The sequence below is a fragment of the Balaenoptera ricei genome, chromosome 16 (genome assembly GCF_028023285.1).
Source record: "Balaenoptera ricei isolate mBalRic1 chromosome 16, mBalRic1.hap2, whole genome shotgun sequence".
NCBI lineage: Eukaryota > Metazoa > Chordata > Mammalia > Artiodactyla > Balaenopteridae > Balaenoptera > Balaenoptera ricei.
This window is the reverse complement of record NC_082654.1, coordinates 50,503,775-50,525,498: the sequence shown is the minus strand read 5'-3', so window position 1 is coordinate 50,525,498 and position 21,724 is coordinate 50,503,775. Positions and strand designations below refer to the sequence as shown.

At 36.8% G+C, this 21,724-nt stretch overlaps 1 protein-coding gene across 4 annotated transcripts in view; it reads right to left on the bottom strand.

The window, feature by feature from the left end:
- The window catches only part of WAPL (WAPL cohesin release factor), a 77,622-nt gene that overhangs the window by 33,471 nt on the left and 22,427 nt on the right, over window positions 1-21,724 (bottom strand). For 2 of the 4 annotated variants that reach the window (XM_059899880.1, XM_059899882.1), the window contains exons 3-4: window positions 18,487-19,530; window positions 15,633-15,751 (exon numbers count right to left, since the gene is read on the bottom strand). In XM_059899880.1, coding sequence (XP_059755863.1) covers window positions 15,633-15,751; window positions 18,487-19,530 — 1,163 coding nt within the window. The remainder of the gene's footprint in view (window positions 1-15,632; window positions 15,752-18,486; window positions 19,531-21,724) is intronic. The other 2 variants (XM_059899881.1, XM_059899879.1) reach the window with 2 other exon arrangements.

Sequence of the window (21,724 nt, the reverse complement as noted above, 5' to 3'; positions counted from 1 at the left end):
AATTATGAACCATTAGGCAGGAATTCATGAGTCCATACTGATAAAAGAAAAATAAAACCAAACAAATAAAATAAATAAATAAACGGGGAGAACTGACTAAATGAATATTTTGCAAGCAGCACAGCAAACACTGAATCAGGAAAGCATCATCATGTATATCAAATCTAAGAGTATGAAGAACAAGGTATTTGAATAGTCTCTTCAAAGACTGCTTTTTAGTTGCATGGGGAAGAAAATAATTATACAGCAGAGGAACAGACAACCCCTTAACTGGGTGATCATAATTAACATTCTCCAGAGGTGGCACACTGAAAAGAATACATCATCACTTACACAGTATCCCAGCCTAAAATGAATAACCTGAATACAATCATGAAGAAACTTCAGATTAAACCAAAATGAGAAGCTTTTTTTTAAAAGGGGGATCAGGGGATGTCAACGTCATGAAAGACTACAGAAATGTTCCTGGTTAAGAGACTAAAGACACAGCTAAACAGCTAAATGAATGACAGCTAAATGAAATACCTCACCCTAGACTGGATCCTGTAGCAGAGACGAGAAAATGCTACAAAGGACATTACTGTGTCAACTGACAAAACTGACACAACAGATTAGGTAAAAATACTGGACCAATGTTAAATTTACTAAAGATGATTACTGTGATGTGGACATGTAATTGATTAGGAAGTACACACTGTATTTAGGGTACAGGGCTAATTATATATATATATATGAACTTACCCTTAAATATTCAGAAAAAATACATATGTATGAATATATATACACACAAACACAGAGAAAGAACAAATGAAAAAGCGAATATTAAGATAATATTCGTAAGGAATGTTTGTTGTACTATTTTATTTTTGTAACTCTTCTGTAATTTTGAAATTATCTCCAAGTACAAACTATTTTTAAATTATTTCCAGATAAAAAATGTTAAAAATCTTTTAAAATTCTCTCAGAAAACTTGTAAAATAGAAAAAGTATAAATCATCATTCTATCAATTAATATTTTAATTTCCATGAAACAACTAAATCAAATTCAGACAACAGTAAAAGAAAGTAAGAAATCAAAGAGTAATAAAAAGATGAATTCAAGTTTAATACAGGCAATCCTACAAAATGGGAAGGGATAAAGATATTCTTCATTTATGTTCTTAAATCAAATGTTAATTAAATAGCCCATCAGTAACAAATGAAATAGCAATACTTCTTAGCTGAGGCACAGAAAAAGATGAAAACATAACCCATACCTGGCCCAAGGGTAGTAAGAGTTTTCTGTTTTTAATGTCCCCTCCTAAAAAGAAAACGGGCCACTGATAATCTTCTCTGCCCTGGCTTCTAAGAAGCTCAAAGTTGTATTTGTGGTAGGTCCCCAGGAAATCCATCAAGACAAAAAGGCTTGAATTTTGGCTCCAACTCATCTATTCCTTACTTTTTCTTAACACAGTTTCCTCATTTATTTTCAACCTGGTTCTACCAAATTTGTCTCTGTTCACTATAAGAACAGACCCAGAAACAAGGCAGATGACAGAATGAGGAGACAAAGACACTGAAAATAACTGTAACTATATTCCACATATGTAAGAAAGTAGGGAAAACAACTGAGTACGTTAAGCAGACAAGAAAGATATAAAATAGACCCAAACTAAACTTTCAGAGATGGGATTAATAGCTGATTAGACGCTGTAGAAGAACCTGAAAATGGGCAACAGAAACTATCTAAACTATCTCCAAATGAAACCAAGACTGAAAAAATTAAAAAGATAGAAAGAATGTCAGCACATACTGGGACAAGTTCACCCAGCCCAATAAATGTATGAGAAAGTAAAAATTAACTCCCTTCACAGAGAGTACTTTGCCCTGAACCTCTCAAACACTGTTTCATTTAAATTTTACCCAAACTCCCCAGTTCCCCCAAAATCCTACAAAAACTTTTCTTTGGTAAGACGCCCCTTGGTTTCTCTGCTGTGCAGTATCCCTTATTGCAATAAGTCAATAAGCCTTATTCTGTCAGATTACAGGTTATACGTGTTGATCTTAGGCTGATTCAAGCAAGACAGTATAATAAGAGTCCCCAGAGGGGGACAGAGAGCCAAAAACTATTTGAAGAATATTGGCTAAAATTTTCCCAAATTTGATGTTTACCAATTTTCAAACATAAAATACCCAAACATTTAGTACTATATGAAGATTCTTTGCTGAAAGATACTTCCAAAAATCCTAGAAATAAACATTTATGAACACCTTCTGTATCTCAGACACTAAGAATTTAAAGGTGAAAAAATATATGGTCACCATCCCCAAAAAACTCCCAATATTTTACATCTAATGTTAATTTATGGTCATCATTAGCATAAAGTCATAAGACTATCAATAAAAGAAAGTTCAGCAAAGAGTTTTCTGGATGTCAGAATCCAAATGAACTCTAAATAAAATGTACTACAAACTGGAAAACCAAATTCCAAACTATAAACAACCTAATACACACATACACACACACACACACACACACACTCACTCTCTCTCTCTCTCTCTCTCTCTCTCTCTCTCCCTCCCTCCCTCCCTCCCTCTCCCTCTGTCAAATATTTGTTCGAGTTCCCATGCTCTTGATTAACCCATGGCTACATTTTCTCATTTCAAACTTCATTTTCTGGGAAGTAAGTTATAGTGAAATATTTTGAACTTTCAAACTTTAAAGGAACCTGAACTACAGAAAATAAAAAGATTAATGGTGCTTTTATTCCTTATTAAAATCCTTCCAGAATAAAATATTACAGGAAAAAAAACACCAGAATTAGATCTCATAAAGAAAATAACTTACACTTTCCTACATCTTTATAGAATACAGATCAATGATTTAAGTACGTGGTTCAATGTTTAAGTTAAATACTATCTATATAAAAGGAAGACAGATACTCCTGCTTTGGAACAAACACAATGAGTATGAAATACTAAGACTACTCAAAAGTTTCCGTGGGGGAAAAACATTCTACCTCACTTTCTAAGACACTTACTTATCTTTCTCCTTTTTATATCCCCAGTACCTAGTACCGTGAAATGCAGGTATTATGTAAAAACAATGACAAAGAAAAGTCAACTAAAACTGACCCTCTTCCATACCCAGGCTCAGCCAGAACACGCTCAGCTTCAACAACTCTGACTCACCAACCTGCTTTTTACTTTTACACTTTGGCCAGCATCCCTCATTAGCAGACTATGGCTGCTGATGGCTAGAGTCTCTCTTTTTTTTGGGCTTCACGTTTATCTATGTCTCAGGTTTCTAGTCCATGAGACTATAGTGAATCTCATACTGCTATCTCGATGACTGGATCCCAGGATGGTCAATGAATCCCCAGACACAGAACAAAGGTAACCATGGGTAAAACAATTTGACAGAAAAATAAGCTGCTTCATCAGAGTGAGTTCTAATTGCTGGAGAAGGATACTATAAAGGAATATCTGTTCTTGGGTGAGAGGTGGAACTATCTGTCCTTTAAAATCTCTTCAATTGTAAGATTCTGTTTTTAAGTTGACAACCTATATATATAAACTCATTTTATAAAACAAAAAAAAATGAGTTTACAAAACTATAAAAACTATACTTAACTTTAAAACTGCAGCTTTACACAATTCTAACTTTTGAATACAGCTAAATATATAACCATGATTTATACTGATAATCAAGTTTTAATTCAACTGCCCATAAACCCACTATCCTATGTCATATTGAATGACAGGAGGGAAGAAGAAAAAGAAGTCCAGAATGTTCCTTTGAGAGTCAAACAAAAGACAGTACCAGATGGGCCCAGCATTAAACCACAGGGAAATGATGAAAGTGAAGGTATAAATATTTGAGAACTGAAACTGAGATTGACATCATGGTTAGTTTCATCAATGACCCAGCAGATAGTCTTAATGGGCAAAATAAGATGGCCAAAGCCCAAGGTAAAATATAACCCTCCAAGCACTGAAGGTTAGTTGGGATGATTATACAGATAATCCCTTAGGAAGAGAGCAAACTGGCAGCAGCTGAATGGAAAGCTAGAAATCAAACAAAAAGCAGGGCAGGCAGAAAAAATGATCTAAGTTTATCAGCACATACAGGGTTGGCCAAAAAGCTCCTTCAGTTTTTAAGTAAAAATAAAAGACATATTTTTCATTTTCCCCAACAACTTTATTGAACAACGTATTCACTGTTTTGTTCCACTACCTTCTGCCATTTTTCAGGCAATTTCATAATTCCATCTTCCCAAAACTTTTTATCTTTCTGAGCAAAGAACTGTTCCAGGTGCCTTTTACAGTCTTCCAGGGAATTGAAAATTTTTTCCATTAAGAGAATTCTGTAAAGACCAAAATAAATGGAAATCCAAAGATGCAATGTCTGGTTAATATGGCGGATGAATCAGAACTTCCCTGCCAAGCTGTAACAGTTTTTGCCTGGTCATCAAAGAAACATGTGGTCTGGTGTTATCCTGATGGAAGATTATGCGTTTTCTGTTGACTAATTCCGGATACTTTTCGTCCAGTGCTGCTTTCAGCTGGTCTAACTGGGAGCAGTACTTGTTGGAATTAATCGTTTGGTTTTCCAGAAGGAGCTCATAATAGAGGACTCCCTTCCAATCCCACTGTATACACAACATCACCTTCTTTGGATGAAGACCAGCCTTTGGTGTGGCTGGTGGTGGTTCATTTCGCTTGCCTCACAATCTCTTCCATTCCACATTATTGTACAGTATTCACTTTTCATCACCCATCACAGTTTGTTTTACAAACGGAACGTTTTCGTTACAGTAAGTAGAGAATCGCATGCGGAAATATGGTCAAGAAGGCTTTTTTTGCTTAACTTATGTGGAACCCAAACATCAAAGCAATTACATAACCAAGCTAGTGAAAATGATTTTCAACACTTGATTTGGATATTTTGAGTATGTCGGCTGTCTACCACGTGGTATAACGTTGATTGTTCTCAATTAATGTCTCAATTTGATCACTATCAACTTCAGCTGGTCTACCCGACCGTGGAGCATCGTCCAGCGAGAAATCTCCAGCACAAAACTTTGCAAACCACTTTTGACACATTCGATCAGTCACAGCACCTTCTCCATACACTGCACAAATCTTTTTGTGCGCTTCAGTTGCGTTTTTACCTTTCTTGAAATAATAAAGCATAATATGCCGAAAGTGTTGTTTTCTTCCATCTTCAATATTAAAATGGCTACACAAAAATTCACCAATTTTGATCTTTTTTTTAATGCACGCTGATATGACAGCTGTCACATACAATCTAACAAAATTGTTTCAGGACTTCCCTGGTGGCGCAGTGGTTAAGAATCCGCCTGCCAATGCAGGGGACACGGGTTCAAGCCCTGGTCTGGGAAGATCCCACATGCCGCGGAGTAACTAAGCGTGTGCACCACAACTACTGATCCTGTGCTCTAGAGCCCGCGTGCCACGACTACTGAAGCCCGTGCGCCTAGAGCCCGTGCTCCACAACAAGAGAAGCCACGACAATGAGAAGTCCGCTCACTGCAACAAAGAGTAGCCCTGCTCACCGCAACTAGAGAAAGCCTGCATGCAGCAACAAAGACCCAACGCAGCCAAAAATAAATAAAATAAACAAATTAAAAAAAAATTGTTTCAAATGAAGTTAATGACAACTAAGCACTACTAGAGCCATATTATGGAAAAAAACTGAACGTACATTTTAGCCAACCCCGTATATGGCAACTACAAATAATGGGATTCAGTGATCAGAAATAAGATGGCACTGAAAGAAAAAAAAAAACTATTAAAATTATCAAATGATCAGGACTTCCCTGGTGGCGCAGTGGTTAAGAACCCGCCTGCCAATGCAGGGGACACGGGTTCGAGCCCTGGTCCAGGAAGATCTCACATACCGCGGAGCAACTGGGCCCGTGCCCCACAACTACTGAGCCTGCACTCTAGAGCCCGTGAGCCACAACTACTGCTCCCGCGTGCCACAACTACTAAAGATTGTGTGCCTAGAGCCTGTGCTCCACAACAAGTGAAGCCACCACAATGACAAACCTGCGCACCACAACGAAGAGTAGCCCCCGCTGGCTGCAACTAGAGAAAGCCCGCGCGCAGCAACGAAGACCTGACACAGCCAAACATAAATAAATAAATAAATATTTATTTATTTTTTAAAAAATTATCAAATGATAAAACCACATACAGAAACAACAGGTACTTAAAACCAGGTATGTTTCAACCTAATCCCTCAAACTCTATCTTTACTTTTCTCCCTTGCAAGTGACAACTTTTCTGAGTAATCATTTCAAATATGTTCTTACCAGAAGTTTACTTTACCTTCCTCATCTTCTTTCTGCCACATGTGTTCACCCAGCCAGCCCTCAATTCTGTTATGAACAGAATTCTCTATATACCTGGTGAGGTGTTGGGGAAAATTCTCGCAGCCAGCAAGCTTAAAAAGTTAACTTTTTTTGTGTTTCTTTTTTTGGCTGCACCACACGGCTTGTGAGATCTTAGTTCCCTGACCAGGGATCGAATCTGGGACCCCAGCCATGGAAGTGCAGAGCCCTAACCACTGGACCACCAGGGAATTCCCAAGTTAATGTTTTCTAACATGGGAAGATAGAGAGAGGGAAGAGGGACCTCTTGGCTGGTGGCACTAAGTGATGGCCTGTGTGGTCAGGAAATTGGCTATATACAAGAGGACTGAGCAAATACGTAAATGTATTGAGGATACTGGGAACCAGATTCCTCATTGTCGGCAAAGAGAAGTAAAATGTGCAAAGTGGGAAGGCTAGAATAAAACATGTGGTGTTGAACTAGAATTGAAGGTATCAGTGTGAACTCATGGTTCTAAATATACATAGATATGAAATAAGTATGTGTCTGTGTGGTGATGGGGCGGGGGGCGAGGGAGAGAGGAAGAAAATGTATATATTCAAGTGTTTCCTTGCTCTGTTAACTCAAAGAAGGCCTAGAAGCAATGACATCCCAGAAGAAATGACCATACTTGGCGACCAAATTTTATTTTTAAATCATTCTCCACTAAAAGAAAACAGGGGTCCTTGGAGGAATGGTTGATTCCACAACTGGGAATGTGCATCATGAGCCTTGAACATCTTAGTGTGTCATTAGTAAGGAAATGCAAAATGGTGGGCCATGTTAAAAACCAGTTTGAAAAAACACGAACAGGCCAAGTCTAAGAAAATCTGAGTATTGAAATAATAATAGTACTATCATTTAAATAAATAACTGTAACAAATGACTGAATAAAACAGAAATCCATGTTCATACTGACATAAGGAAATTTACAGGGACTTCCCTGGTGGCGCAGTGGTTGAGAATCCGCCTGCCAATGCAGGGGACACAGGTTCAAGCCCTGGTCCGGGAGGATCCCACATGCCGCGCAGCAACTAAGTCCGTGCGACACAACTACTGAGCCTGCGCTCTAGAGCCCGCGAGCCACAACTACTGAAGCCCACGTGCCACAACTACTGAGCCCGTGTGCCTAGAGCCTGTGTTCCGCAACAAGAGAAGCCACCGGGGTGAGAAGCCCGCGCACCGCAACAAAGAGTAGCCCCCGCTCTCCGCAACTAGAGAAAGCCCGCGCGCATCAATGAAGACCCAACACAGCCAAAAATCAATTAATTAATTTAAAAAAAAAATTTATAAATACTTAAATGAATATATAATAATGAATATATAATGTATACACTATATAATGAATATATAAATACATATTCTTTTATATACATGGAGAGGAAAAAAATCTACCTTACCAGTAGAAGGCCAACTACTAACAACTAGAGAAGGCAGGATGTAATTAGAAAAAAAAATTCAACAACCATCATAGTAAAGATTGATTCAGGCAAAAATCAATGCTAAAACTAGTGGGTAAAAGTTTGATGAGGGGGCTTCCCTGGTGGCGCAGTGGTTGAGAATCTGCCTGCCAATGCAGGGGACACGGGTTCGAGCCCTGGTCCGGGAAGATCCCACATGCCGCGGAGCGACTAGGCCCGTGAGCCACAATTGCTGAGCCTGCACGTCTGGAGCCTGTGCTCCGCAACAAGAGAGGCTGCGACAGTGAGAGGCCCGCGCACCGCGATGAAGAGTGGCCCCCACTTGCCACAACTAGAGAAAGCCCTCGCACAGAAACAAAGACCCAACACAGCCATAAATAAATAAATAAATAAATAAATAAATAATTTTTAAAAAAAAGTTTGATGAGGAGTTGAGGAACCTGACAGACCTCAAGGGATAGTTAACATCAATAGTAATGGTACAAAGTGACATTGTGCGCCACCTGGTTATGATGCAGTAAGAACAGAGCACCTCTTCCGAGGTATTTCCACCAAATACACAAAACCTAAATCTAATCGGGAGGAAACATCAGACAAGCACAAACTGAGGGACATTCAACAAATAACTGATTTTAACTCCTCAAAGATGTCAAAGCCATGGAAAGACTAGGAAAGACACAGATGTTCCAGACTGAAGGAGGGTGGAGACTTGTGACAACTAAATACAACATGTGATTCTGGATTGGATCATGGGTTCTTTCTTTGGAAGATGCAGGGGAGGGGGCAGTAATGTGTGATTTGTTCTGCTATAAAGGCCATTAATGAGACAATTGGTAAAACTGAATGGGATCTGTGGATTAGGCTGAATTATTATATCAATGTTATTATTAGCTTCCTGGTTTTGACGGGTATACTATAGCTATAGAGTAGAGTACTCTTGTTTCCAGAAAGTAAAGACTAAGGTATTTGGGAGTAATCAGCATTAAGTCTACAACTTACTCTCAAATCATACATACACACACATACCCCCAATGAGAGGGGAGCCCATTTTGACCCCCATAGGACATTTAGTAATGTCCAAGACATTTTTGGTTGAAATGGAGGCGGATGGAGCAGGGGAAAACGGTACTAGCATCTGGTGGGTAGAGGCCAGGGATGTTGTTAAATATCCTCCAATGTACAGGGCTACCCTCCACAACAGCTTTATTCAATCCAAAACATGAGCTAAGAAAGCCTGATAGGTAAGGAGGAAAATTTGCCACTACAAGACGTGGGCCACCTCTCTACCACTCAGAAATGAGGTCATTAGTGCCTTTAATCAGAATGCAGAAGACCCAGATACTCCCACTGACCTATCAGCTACAGGAGGGTATTTCTATTATAATGGAGAAATGGAACAACTGCTGAGTACATTTCCTATGCCCACCTACCTAGTGACCCCTGCCTTTCCTTTTTCTCTGGAGATTTGGGGGATAACCTACATAAAACTCCTTGGAGAACTGAGCTTATCCTTTTTACATCGAAAACATGAATCCTGATTTCTCAAATATGAAACAAATCTATTCTTTCCACTCTGTTAATCTATAAATGCTTAAAACTTTGATCCCATTTCTTTCCTGTATTCCTTTATACTCATCAAAACTCAATAGGTTAAATTTCCACTACTTCTGTTTCTCAATGATTCTCTCCTTTTAAACAACTCTTAAGTAGTCTTTTAGCTGTCTTGAAGACAAATGGATGACCTATTTAAGAGCTAGGGATTTTATACTGCTTAACTTCTTGCTGCTCTCTTCCTGAAGGAGGCTTCTAAATTCTTTACCTAGATATTTTCATAAGGATACATAACTTCCATGGGATCTAAAGCATTTTTTTATTACTTTTTACTAAAGTACTATAACACTCTGGATCAAAGTCTCATTTTTGAATCTTACTGATCCACCTAAATAGTAGTAGTATCTAAGTGAAAAAATTCTGACACAATTCCACTTAAAGAGGGTTTTGGGCAAACCTTTCAATAGGAGGTTAAAAAGGAAATTAAAACATTTACTGAAGCCTCTTTGGGGATTAGATCAGGACTATTGTTTTAAGGCAGGCTTTACTTATATTACATCTTTTAAATGAGTTCAATCTCATAGCTCTTTTGGTTTCATAAATTAATAATGATTTTCTTAATTTTCCTCTGACACTATCCATCAACAGTAAATAGGTCTTCTGCCTACCTGGTTGTATGACCTGATTTACTTTAGGCCAGAGAGATTCCTTCGTAATCGGGTCAAGTACATGTACACTGCTGCCTCCTAAGTCGTGTTAGTAGGAAAGAAATATATCCAATATTAAGTTTAAAACTAAGTTTAAAAAAATGAACATAAATAAGTACAAATGAACTCAAATACTGAATTAACATACACAAGATAAAAATTACTTCAAAACTTTTGAACACATTACTATGACTCCATCCTTAGTGAAATAATCTAAAGACAAAAAGAACTGGAAAGAAATTTTAACTTCACTTAGTGTATTTACTGTTCATAATAATATTGGTGTTATAATTTAAAAAGTAATGTGTGCTGTAGAATAAAGCAAGAAAGCTAAGTACCAAATTCTGAAATGTTAAATTTGAAATGAAACTATCAATATGACTCAGTTTATTTTTCAACGTATTTCATAGCTCTGTCCAGTGAAAGAGCCTAGAAGCAATGAACACACCCAGCACTTAGTTCTGGGTTTCTAAGTACTAATCCCCACAAAAAGAACCAAGGATCAGGATCCTTGGATGGGTCCATGATTGAAAGCACAAGATAAGTCTGGGTCATCTTTTGTGCAGAAAGCAAAAAAAAAGCTCAAAGATGATGGGCCTATATCAAAAGGACACAAGAAATGGCTTGAAATGGTTTACTCTGGCCAAATCTATTATAAATACATTTAATAAGTAAAAATTATTGAGTCTATAGTGAAAGGAGTTCGGGGTTGGGATGGGGAGAAAGAAAACTCCCTTTTTACAAAATTCCAGTTATTAAATGTAGAAGAAATCGCAATTAGAAAACTCACCATTCTGTAACTGTCAGTGTAATAACTGATGCAGGCAAAGATCAACAATGGATGCTAAAATGATGAGGTGAAACAATAATGGGGAACAGAATATTCACGAGCTGCCAGAGTAACACCCAGAAGCTTACTAATTAAATTATAAAAGGAAAAACATACTTTTATTTTGGGGAGATCCAGTGGTCACAACCTTCAATAGGTGGTCAATTTTGAGTGGAATAACCAGGTATTACATACCTTCCGATGTGATGCAACATACACAATATTACTTTGAGGCATTCTTGCCAAAATATGTTTAACCTCAGCCTAATCAAACATAGAGACTTACTCCCTGTGTTCTATGACACCATACTACTTTAATATAGTGGAGTAACAACTTACATCATCAGGAAACAATCAGATAAATTCTGAATGTGAAACATTCTACAAGACAGATATCCTGGGCTCTTAAAAACAAAAAATAAACAAACAAAAAAAAACAACAAAAAACTAGTGCCATGGGGAATTTTAAAAAGATGAGGGGACTGCTCAAGATTAAAGAGACATAACAAGTAAATGATTATAGTTTGGGGAGAAAAACAGCACTAAAAGACATTTTGGAGACAGCTGAGGAAAACTAAATATGGACTGGACATAGGACTATATCAAAGAATTACTAATTTTCTTAAGTATTATAATCATATAACCACAGTTAGGTATGAGATCGTCTTTTTTCTTAAGAAATGCATGCTATCTCAACAACTTACTTTCAAATACGACAGGAAAAAATGTTATATAATATATATACACACACACACACACCCCCATATATGAAGAGAAGAGAAAAAGGGGAAGAGGAAGGGGACTGTGTGTGTAATTATGACGATTTGGTGGGGGGGGTGGGGATCAATCTAGATAGAGGAATATAGTTATTCATCACATTGCTTTTTTACATTTTCTGTATATTTTAACTTTTTTATAATAAAAAGTTGAGGTGGGAGAAATAAAGAATGCTTTAAAGGACTCAGGAAACTCTTCCAGGGTGTCTACAAAGACAAAACCATTTTCACAATAATAATATGCTGTTTGCCTTTTTCACTTTGTTGATATTTGCAGGGATGGTGCAAAAGCAATGCTGGGTAAAGCTGTTGGTGCCTCAGCATGAATCAAGGTAGGGGCTCTGAACTGTATTTAGGTAGTCATATTCTTCACTGCTACATACTTCACAGTTAAAAAATAAAATGCCAGTTTCACATAAGAAAAAAGCCCTTGATAAAGGAGTGAAAATTACTATTAAATCATAACCCTAAGTGCACTAATGGTCTATGTGACAAAACCAGTGTGCCTAAAACACTTCTGTTGCATACAAAGTGTGGTTGTATCAAAAAAAACACTACTGGCTCAAGTTTCAAGCTGAACTAGCCACTTTTTTTCTGAACACCATTCTTTACTTGAAAGACTGACAAACTATGCTTATACAGACTTGGGTATTAGGCAGACATTTTCTCAAAAATGAACAAAGTAGGCCTGTCATTGCCAGTCGTTTTCCCTGAAGTATTTTCTGCCAATGAAAAAATTTCAACTTTTAAGCAAAAACTAAAATTCTGGAGAACTGTGAACTTGATAGCTTCCCAATACTTAAAAGACTTTTCTGATGAGTTTGGCAGTGATATTAATGATATTTTTGATACTGTATAATGAAGTGTGTCACCATTGAAAGATTTAGATAAATCAGTCTAACCAGTATTTTCCAAATGACCAATGTATAATGTTACAAAGCATGCATGTGTAAAAGATCCATTCAAAGGCAAGACAGACCAACAGATTTTAATGCAACATTATGAAAGGTTCACTGGCAGGGTTTTAGATTCCAAGCTGCAACTAATCTTTAAGAAACTCCTGGGGTAGGGACTTTCCTCGTGGTCCAGTGGGTAAGACTCTGCGCTCCCAATGCAGGGGGTGCCTGGGTTTGATCCCTGGTTGGGGAACTAGATCCCACATGCCACAACTAAGACCCGGCGCAGCCAAATAAATAAATAAATATTAAAAAAGAAAAGAAACTCCTGGGGCTTCCCTGGTGGCGCAGCGGTTAAGAATCCGCCTGCCAATGCAGGGGACATGGGTTTGAGCCCTGGTCCGGGAAGATCCCACATGCCGCGGAGCAACTAAGCCCGTGCGCCACAACTACTGACCCTGCGCTCTAGAGCCCACAAGCCACAACTGCTGAAGCCCACGCGCCTAGAGCCCGTGCTCTGCAACAAGAGAAGCCACCGCAGTAAGAAGCCCACGCACCACAATGAAGAGTAGTCCCCACTCGCCGCAACTAGAGAAAGCCTGTGTGCAGCAATGAAGACCCAACGCAGCCATAAATAAATAAATAAATAAATTTATTTATTTATAAAAGAAACTCCCATTTTTTTCAATTTTGGTGTAATGTCAACAAAGAATGTCCATAATTATCCGAAAAAGCTACTTAAAATACAACTACTTATCTGTGTGAGGCTGGATTTTCTTCATATTTTTTCAACTAAAACAACATAATGAAAAATACTGAATATATAGAGGATGTAAGAATCTAGCTGTTTTTTAAAAAAATTTTATTGAAGTATAGTTGATTTACAATGTTGGGTTAATTTCTGCTGTACAGCAAAGTGACTCAGTTATATATATTCTTTATCATATTCTTTTCCATTATGGTTTATCACAGGATACTGAATAGAGTTCCCTGTGCTATACGGTAGGACCTTGTTGTTTATCCATCCTAAACATACTAGTTTGCATCTGCTAATCCCAAAGAATCTAGCTGTCTTTTACTAAGCCAAACTTTATAAAGAGATTTGCAAAAAATGTACAACAATGCTACTCTTCTTACTACTTTTTTTAAGAAAATAATTCTCGCTAAAATGTTATATTAACATGTAATGGGTTACTGTTAAGTGAATTATTAATAAGTATCTTTGAAATATGTTTTCACTTCCAATTTGATAAATATAACATATATAATCAAAAGCTTTCTGGGATTCTTAATAAAATTTTTAAGAATGTGAAGTAGTCCTGAGACCAAAACATGTATAACTTTTACACTAGAAATCAACACATGCCATACACAATTTTATAAACCAAAACCTCACCTAAGCATTAAGGGCTATAGCCATTACACCACACTACCCTGGCCCCTGGCTCCAGAGCAAGTTAGCTCTGTTGAAATGAGCATTAAGTATTTTTTTTTCTGGTGGGGGGTGAGCACCTGGGGCTGCAAAAGTATAACACAATCACTCTGAAAAGATTCCTAACTGGCTGTTTACAGAGGTAAAAGAATAAAAATAAAACGAGGCCAGATAATATGGACACACTCATTCTTTAGTTGCTTAAAAGTAGTTCAATCTACAAAAAATGTCAACAACTTCTAACTGCAATTTTCAATAACAAAACTGTTTAACACTATACAAGCTATTTAAGTAAAGGAATATTTTTTAAAAAAGGTAAAGTCAAGCAAATTATTCTCAATACCTATGCTGGACCATATTAAAATGACTTATATAATGCATAAGAATGAAGCTGGACCCTTAACTTACACTATATACAGAAATTAACTCAAAATGGATCAATGACCTAAATGTAAAACCTAAAACTATAAAACCTAGAAGAAAACATAGGGAAAAGGTACATGACATCCAATTTGACAATGATTTATTAGATATGACACCAAAAGCACAGGTAACAAAAGAAAAAAATAGATAAACTGGACTTCACTGATATTAAAGCACACTACCAAGAAAGAGACAATCCACAGTATAGGAACATCTATGTGCAATTTATGTATCTAATAAGACATTAATATATAAAGAACTCCTATAACTCAACAATAAAAAACCAAACAACTTGATTCAAAAATGGGCACTGAATAGACATTTCTCCAAAAAAGATATACAAATGTCCAACAAGTACATGAAAAGATGCTCAACATCAATAATTAGGAAAATGTAAATCAAACCACCATGAGATACCATTTCCCACACATTAGGATAGCTATTATCAAAAAAAAAAAAAAAACTCAGAAAATAAATGTTGGTGAGGATGTGGAAACATTGGAAACCTTGTGCATTGCTAATATGAATATAAAAATGGTGCAGTCAAGGTGGAAAACACTTTGGCAGTTAAACAAAGACCTACCATATGTCCCCCAAATTCCACTCTTAAGTATCCAAATCAATTGAAAGCAGGGACTCAACTAGCCAAAAAGTGAGAACCACCCAAGTGACCATCTACAGATGAATGGATAAACAAAATTTGGTATTCAGCCGTAAAAAAGAAACATTCTGATATATGCTACAACAGGGATGGACCTTGACAACATAATGCTTAGTGAAATAAGCCAGACACAGATAGACAAACATGGTGTGACTCCACTTATATGAGGCACCTAGAATAGGCAAATTTATAGAGACAGAAAGTAAAACTGTGTTTACCAGAGGCTGGGAAGGTCAAGGTGGAGTTATTGTTTAATGTGTACAGTGTTTTTGTTAGAGATGATGAAAAAGTTTTGGTTATAGGTAATGGTGACGGTTATACAACACTACAAATGTATTTAATGTCACTGAATTGTACACTTGCATATAATAAAGACTATGTTATATATGTTTTACAACACTTCAAAAAATGGTTACAATGCTTTTAAAAAATAATTTACATATATCCTTTGAAAGACAAAATTTAATTGCCATGATGTTTGTTAGTAATTTTTAAATTAAAAAATTAAGAGTTGAGCCCTCCAACAATAATACAAATCACTGATAGTGCTTTACTTACCCGTTTGGGGCCACTAAAAATCTTTCTGGTATTTTCCTTTGATTTATCTCCTTGTTTATTTGGGGGCTTCTTCACACTTTCAGGCACACCAGGCAAATCCTCTGTAAAATCCAAGTTTTCTGAAATGGTAATCAAAACTAGCTAGCTTTCTATTATTTCAAATTATCTACCAGACAACCTATGAACATTTTGAGGAGAAAGAGGCATATTGTGGGGAGAAAAAAATAAAGGAATAAAAGCACCACAGAGTTGACAAAATACTCCAATGATATTAAGTCTCATTCTCCCGTGCTCACTCCCTGCTTGTCCCCTACTCTAAAAGAAAATCAGAAACCTAGTTGCTATGTATGTGCTCCAGTTTTACTGGCAAAATCAATTCTTTTCCAGAATAATTTGTTCTTCAAAGTTCATATAACTGCTAGTTATCTATCAACATTAACACTGGCATGGTCTAGTTTAAACACACACACACACCCCATCAGGTGATATGTACCTGTAACATTTTTCTAGAATTTAAGTACACTGAATCATGTTGGCCTTCAAAGAATGCCTGCTTACATCTGAAGAGGCCACATTTTTAAAAAAACCCAAAAAAGGATATAGCTATATCCTTGGCAAAAGATACAGAATGACCTAGTACAATGCAGTTCAGTGGTCTGTGGTACTCCCACAAAACTAACCAAAGGATTACATTAATTTCCAAATGGTTACATTTTTTTCTAGCCTAAACAAAAACAAAAAAGAAAAAAATAGGAAGGGGACTTCCCTGGTGGTCCAGTGGCTAAGACTCCACGCTCCCAATGCAAGGGGCCCAGGTTCGATCCCTGGTTAGGGAACTAGATCCCATGTGCATGCCGCAACTAAGAGTTCGCATGCCACAGCTAAAGATTCCGCATGCCGCAGCTAAAGATCCCACGTGCCGCAACTAAAGAGCCTGCACGCAGCAACGAAGATCCCGTGTACGGCAACTAAGACCCAGCACAGCCTAAATAAATAAATATTTTTTAAAAACTAGGAAGACTTTTCTCTATCCCAACCCTGAAAAATGTTTGCTGTTTCATACACTGTATGAAGACTCAGATTCCAACTTTGGATATATCAATCAAACAGTCTCTAATTTTTAAACATATTTGGTATCAACATGACGTTTTTCAAAGGGAGCCTAATGATTTAGGATAACTTGCTATCAAGGTTAGGATAAGAGCTAAGAAGGTTGTAGCAGGACTGGAGCTCAGGTTTCAATACATAATTACTAACCACCCTCCTGAGAAAGCAAATGTAAAGCTGTCTAACCAGTCATATCTCAAGCGACTAGCAAGGCTGCAGCAAACTTCAGTTCTTCAGAAGCAATTCAACACAACGTTGAATTCTGAAAATACTCTTATTTTTAGCAAACCTATTTTTAGGCCAAATGAAGCTAAATGGTAGGTAGCCTCAAGTATGAGACACTCTATAAGAGAATCTATATGTAAAAATACTGTGGGATCTTTCGTTGCAGCCTGTGGGCTCTTAGTTGCAGCATGAGGGATCTAGTTTCCTGACCAGGGATCAGAACCCAGGTCCCCTGCATTGGGAGCATGGAGTCTTTTTTTTAAAAAATATATTTATTTATTTATTTATTTTTGGCTGCATTGGGTCTTCGTTGCTGTGCACGGGCTTTCTCTAGTTGCAGAGAGCAGGGGCTACTCTTCACTCCTGTGCGCGGGCTTCTCATTGTGGTAGTTTCTTTTGTTGCGGAGCACGGGCTCTACGCGCGTGGGCTTCAGTGGTTGTGGCTCATGGGCTCTAGAGCACAGGCTCAGTAGTTGTGGCGCACGGGCTTAGTTGCCCCGCGGCATGTGGGATCTTCCTGGACCAGGGCTCAAACCCGTGTCCCCTGCGTTAGCAGGCGGATTCTTAACCAACTGCACCACCAGGAAAGCCCCGGGAGCGTGGTGTCTTAAACACTGGACCACCAGGAGAAGTCCCTACTATGATAGTTCTAACTCACCATAATGACTCTTGTTCTATGACCCTAAAAGGACAAAAGCTCTATTTAACAAGTAAACTGATATAGGAAAAATGTATTTGGTTAAATACAAATAAATTTAGCCCCTGTATCCCAGAGGCTTTCACATACTCTTCCTCGCTCAACAGTCAATCCACTTAACAAAGCCCTTGTCAAGTAGTGACTTACTCATAGCAAAGCTAACCTATTTCTTTTGTTTGTCTCTCAGTGGAGACTATCAACTCCTCAAGGACTTCAAGTCATTACTGGTCCTACTATCTTAAGGGACAAATTAATTTTTCACTGATAAGAGTGTATAAATATTTAACTAGCACTTTTTAATTTTATTAAGTCAACTTACGAGGATGATTCTTAAGATTTAATCTTAACTTCATAAATTTAAGATTTCTTTAGAATGTTTTTTAACATTTATTGATTGATTACGCTTTTTTATTTTAATTTTCTAATATTTCCCTCATTACAACCACCTAATATCAATATAGTTCTAAATGACCAAAATCTATCCTTATGTCTCCATTGCATTTAGTTTTTCAAAGCTGAAACATCAAGATGTTCAGTATCCCTATACACACACACACACTTTAAAATTCTCAAGTGCTAATGGTAGAATTAAAATACAAATATGAAAAGACTCCCCAATTTACAAACTGGTTCCTTAAAAGGTGGGACTTTATTAACATTTAAATGCTGTTATCTTTGGATAAGGTAATCTTCGGCACTAAATAGGTACTCCTATTAAAATTAAATGTAGTAGCAAGCTAAAACTGAGTATCCAGGAGGAAACTAAGTAGCTGTTATTTAAGCCTGAAAAACACATTTACTAGTAGTTTTTTTTTAAAGTCTTACCTGCATTATTAGTACTAGACTGACTGTCCTGGGAATTATCACTGCTTTCTGGAGGAGGCTGCAAGGAGGGTGATGGAGCCGTTTTAGATCTTTTTTTGTTTGTCTTTCTTTCCACTTGACAGTCATCATCTTCATCATCTTCACTTTCACTGAGATCATCAAAGCCAAAATACTTAATTTTGTAATTAGAACTCCCAGAACCTCCTTCATCACCTCCTGTCTCATCATGATCTTCAAAACCAAAAAATTCAAGTTTAACATCCTTTTTAGATTTAGTATTACTAGGTCGAAATCTAGTAGTGGTCTTAGACGTTGCAATATCTGCTTTTTTTCTTAGCCGGCCAGCTTCTCCCAAATCTGCAGGAGTTGATGCAGTGAACTCATCCATGCTGCGTTCCATAGTATCCTGTATGGTAACATTACAAACTGACAAGCAAGATGGATGTAAAACAGTATAATCTCTAGTCCGTCCAACCGTCCCTCTAAAACTGGTCCCACAACTTACACTGCCTTTCTTTGCCTGATTCAGGCCATCTTTACTTGATTCACTGTTTGCTTTGGCTAAGGCCTGACTGGTGCCGTCCATTAGCTTATCAAAATTTGATGCTCCTTGTGAGGATTTTGCTTTATTGGCCCTACAATACGTCCTACAGTTGCTTGGCCTAAGAACACTTTGCATGATATCTTCTTCAATGGCTTCATTTAGATTTTCCAACCGATTTTTAAAATCCTCATCCTTCATCTCCAAAAGAGGATCACTATCCAAACTTAAAATACAATCTTCTGATCTGCTATCTTCAAAGTCATTATCCCATTCATACAAACCAGTTCTTACAGATCCCTTGATTGAAGATGTTTCTGATGGAGATTCTGACCTTCTTCCAAGCTGGGAGTTCCAAGTATCATTTGTTTCTTTGATTTCATCAGCTTTGTATCCAGAAGCCACTGTAGTTTCTGCATTGGGTTTCTTAGTACTGTCTTCAGCATTTTTGTAAATATGGTGACTATTTTTTTCATGTTCTTCACTAAAGTTCTCCACTTTATCTATAAAAATGAAAAATAAGTCAAAGGATAAAAATATGAGTGACAGCAATGTAAAAGTTAACAAATAAAAGGGACATTTGGTTAATTAATAGTACAATTAATTATGAAATAATTGCAATAATTTTAAATTGTGAAAAAAATAAATGTTTACAAATCTGATAATTCCCCTTCCAGTATACAGCTCTCATGTCTTCCAGTGACCTCTCCCTAGGCATCCAAGTCCCTTAAAATCGTCACCCTAAACTCAAGAGATTTCAGCAGTGTTAAACAAGAGGATCAATTCAGAATGACATATAAATAACTCGGCCAAACCTTCTAAGACGTACTATGGATTTTTCAAATAAAAATGTTTAACCACTGTAAAGCAATTATACTCCAATAAAGAAGTTTTAAAAAAATGTTTAAAAATTATTTAATAGAACCTAAACAACGTAACACAATTAATGAAAACATTCTGGCAGTATCTACTTCTCTGGGGTAGGGTTGCCCATATGGCATGCCAGCTCTGTCTAGAAACCTGTTCCAGGGTCAGGTTTCTTTACCTATTTCTGCTTTCCATTCTTTTTTCTAATCCTAAAAGCCATACAACTTCAAGGCTCTTTTTTTTTTTTTTAAACAGTGGCTCTGATGCCTAAATTACATGGCTACAGTGGCTATTTATCCATATCAGCCAGTGGTAAATCTTAAATTGCCTATTCATTTTGTACTTGGGGAATTCATTTTTGTTGTCTTTAATTTTATCATCAGAAATATTTTTTAAATTTTTCTAAATGAGATGGAAATGTGATTCAAACTGGTACTACAATTAATTCTCCAAGCACTTGTTAGTAGAAAAAGTTGGGTTAAATGTTTATGCCAAATAATAAAATTACCAAAAAACAAAACAAAAAACCACCTATATTTAAGAAAAGTCATTTACAAATCTCAATTAACAAACCATCAAATAAAAGCAAAGGGATGCTTTACATGAATTCACTGTACAATTTTTAATGCTACCCAATGGGTGTAAATGTAATTTATATTTACTTACCTCTACAAAGCAATTAATTTATAGGTATACCTGTTTTATTCTTGGATATTTCCCAGCCAAAGGCAAGGAACTATAGTTTTCATAATCTCAGAAGTACCAAATCACTAAGTATACAATACTGAAAAGATAAGAATTAAAAGCTGACTCTGACATCTGATACTTTCTTAAAGGGGCAGAAGCAAAGCCAAGTTTAAAACCAAATCTGAAGAAATGATACCCGTGCTCTCATAACAAGTGGAAAGAGCACTAGTAGCTGAATTTGGAGACTTGTGTTGCCCTAACCAACTAGCCCTATAGAGCTCAGGCAAGACCCTCAACTTTGGGCGTTTTCCTGAGGGCTTCAATTCCCTCCTGTGCTCAAAAGGGAAGCCACTGACCCATACTACTTTACAGCATTATTAAAGGAATTATTTGCTAAAAAATGCCTATGGGAATGCATTGTATGCTTAGCTACACAGACGTCTATGAGATGTCATTAAATGTTATACCACACCACTTTTAGTTACATAGCATTCTACTGTCTTAATGTCACAAAATTTATTTAAGCTGTTTCTAATTGTTTTATGTAATAAACATCCTTCTGACTCAAAAAAAAAAGGTTATGTTACAGTAAACTTTATTATCCATGTTTTTAAAAATTCCTACTTTAAGTTTTACTTACCACTCCCATTTCCCCTAAAGTCAGAGAATATGTGTTGTGTTTTAACAGTTACTATTCTCATGGGCTGCCTTTCATATGTAAATCTAACTCTGTTGTGAGTATACCTTATAAATTTAAGTGCAAAGAGTAATAAAGAGCCTCAGAGAAAGAAGTTTTGTCACTAAAAGTTATGTCACTAGTAAATACAATTTATTCATGTATTCAATTATATAGCATAAATAATCCTACAGATGAATTATTAAAGTATATTATATAATTTTTAAACTTCAGAAATACACTGCATAGATAAAAACTAATTTAATCAACAAAGAGTTCTGCACAAGGAAAGCTATCTAAGTTTTCCACAACAGTATTCTGATATATAAAATAAATGCTTTCTACAGTCCTTCATCATTTAGGTCTTCAAGAAATATTCTTAACTATACCTTCAGAAGAGAAAGCAAGGCTATCTTGTCCTAAAATGCAAAATAGCAATTACTTTCAACTGCCCTCCTTCCTCAAAC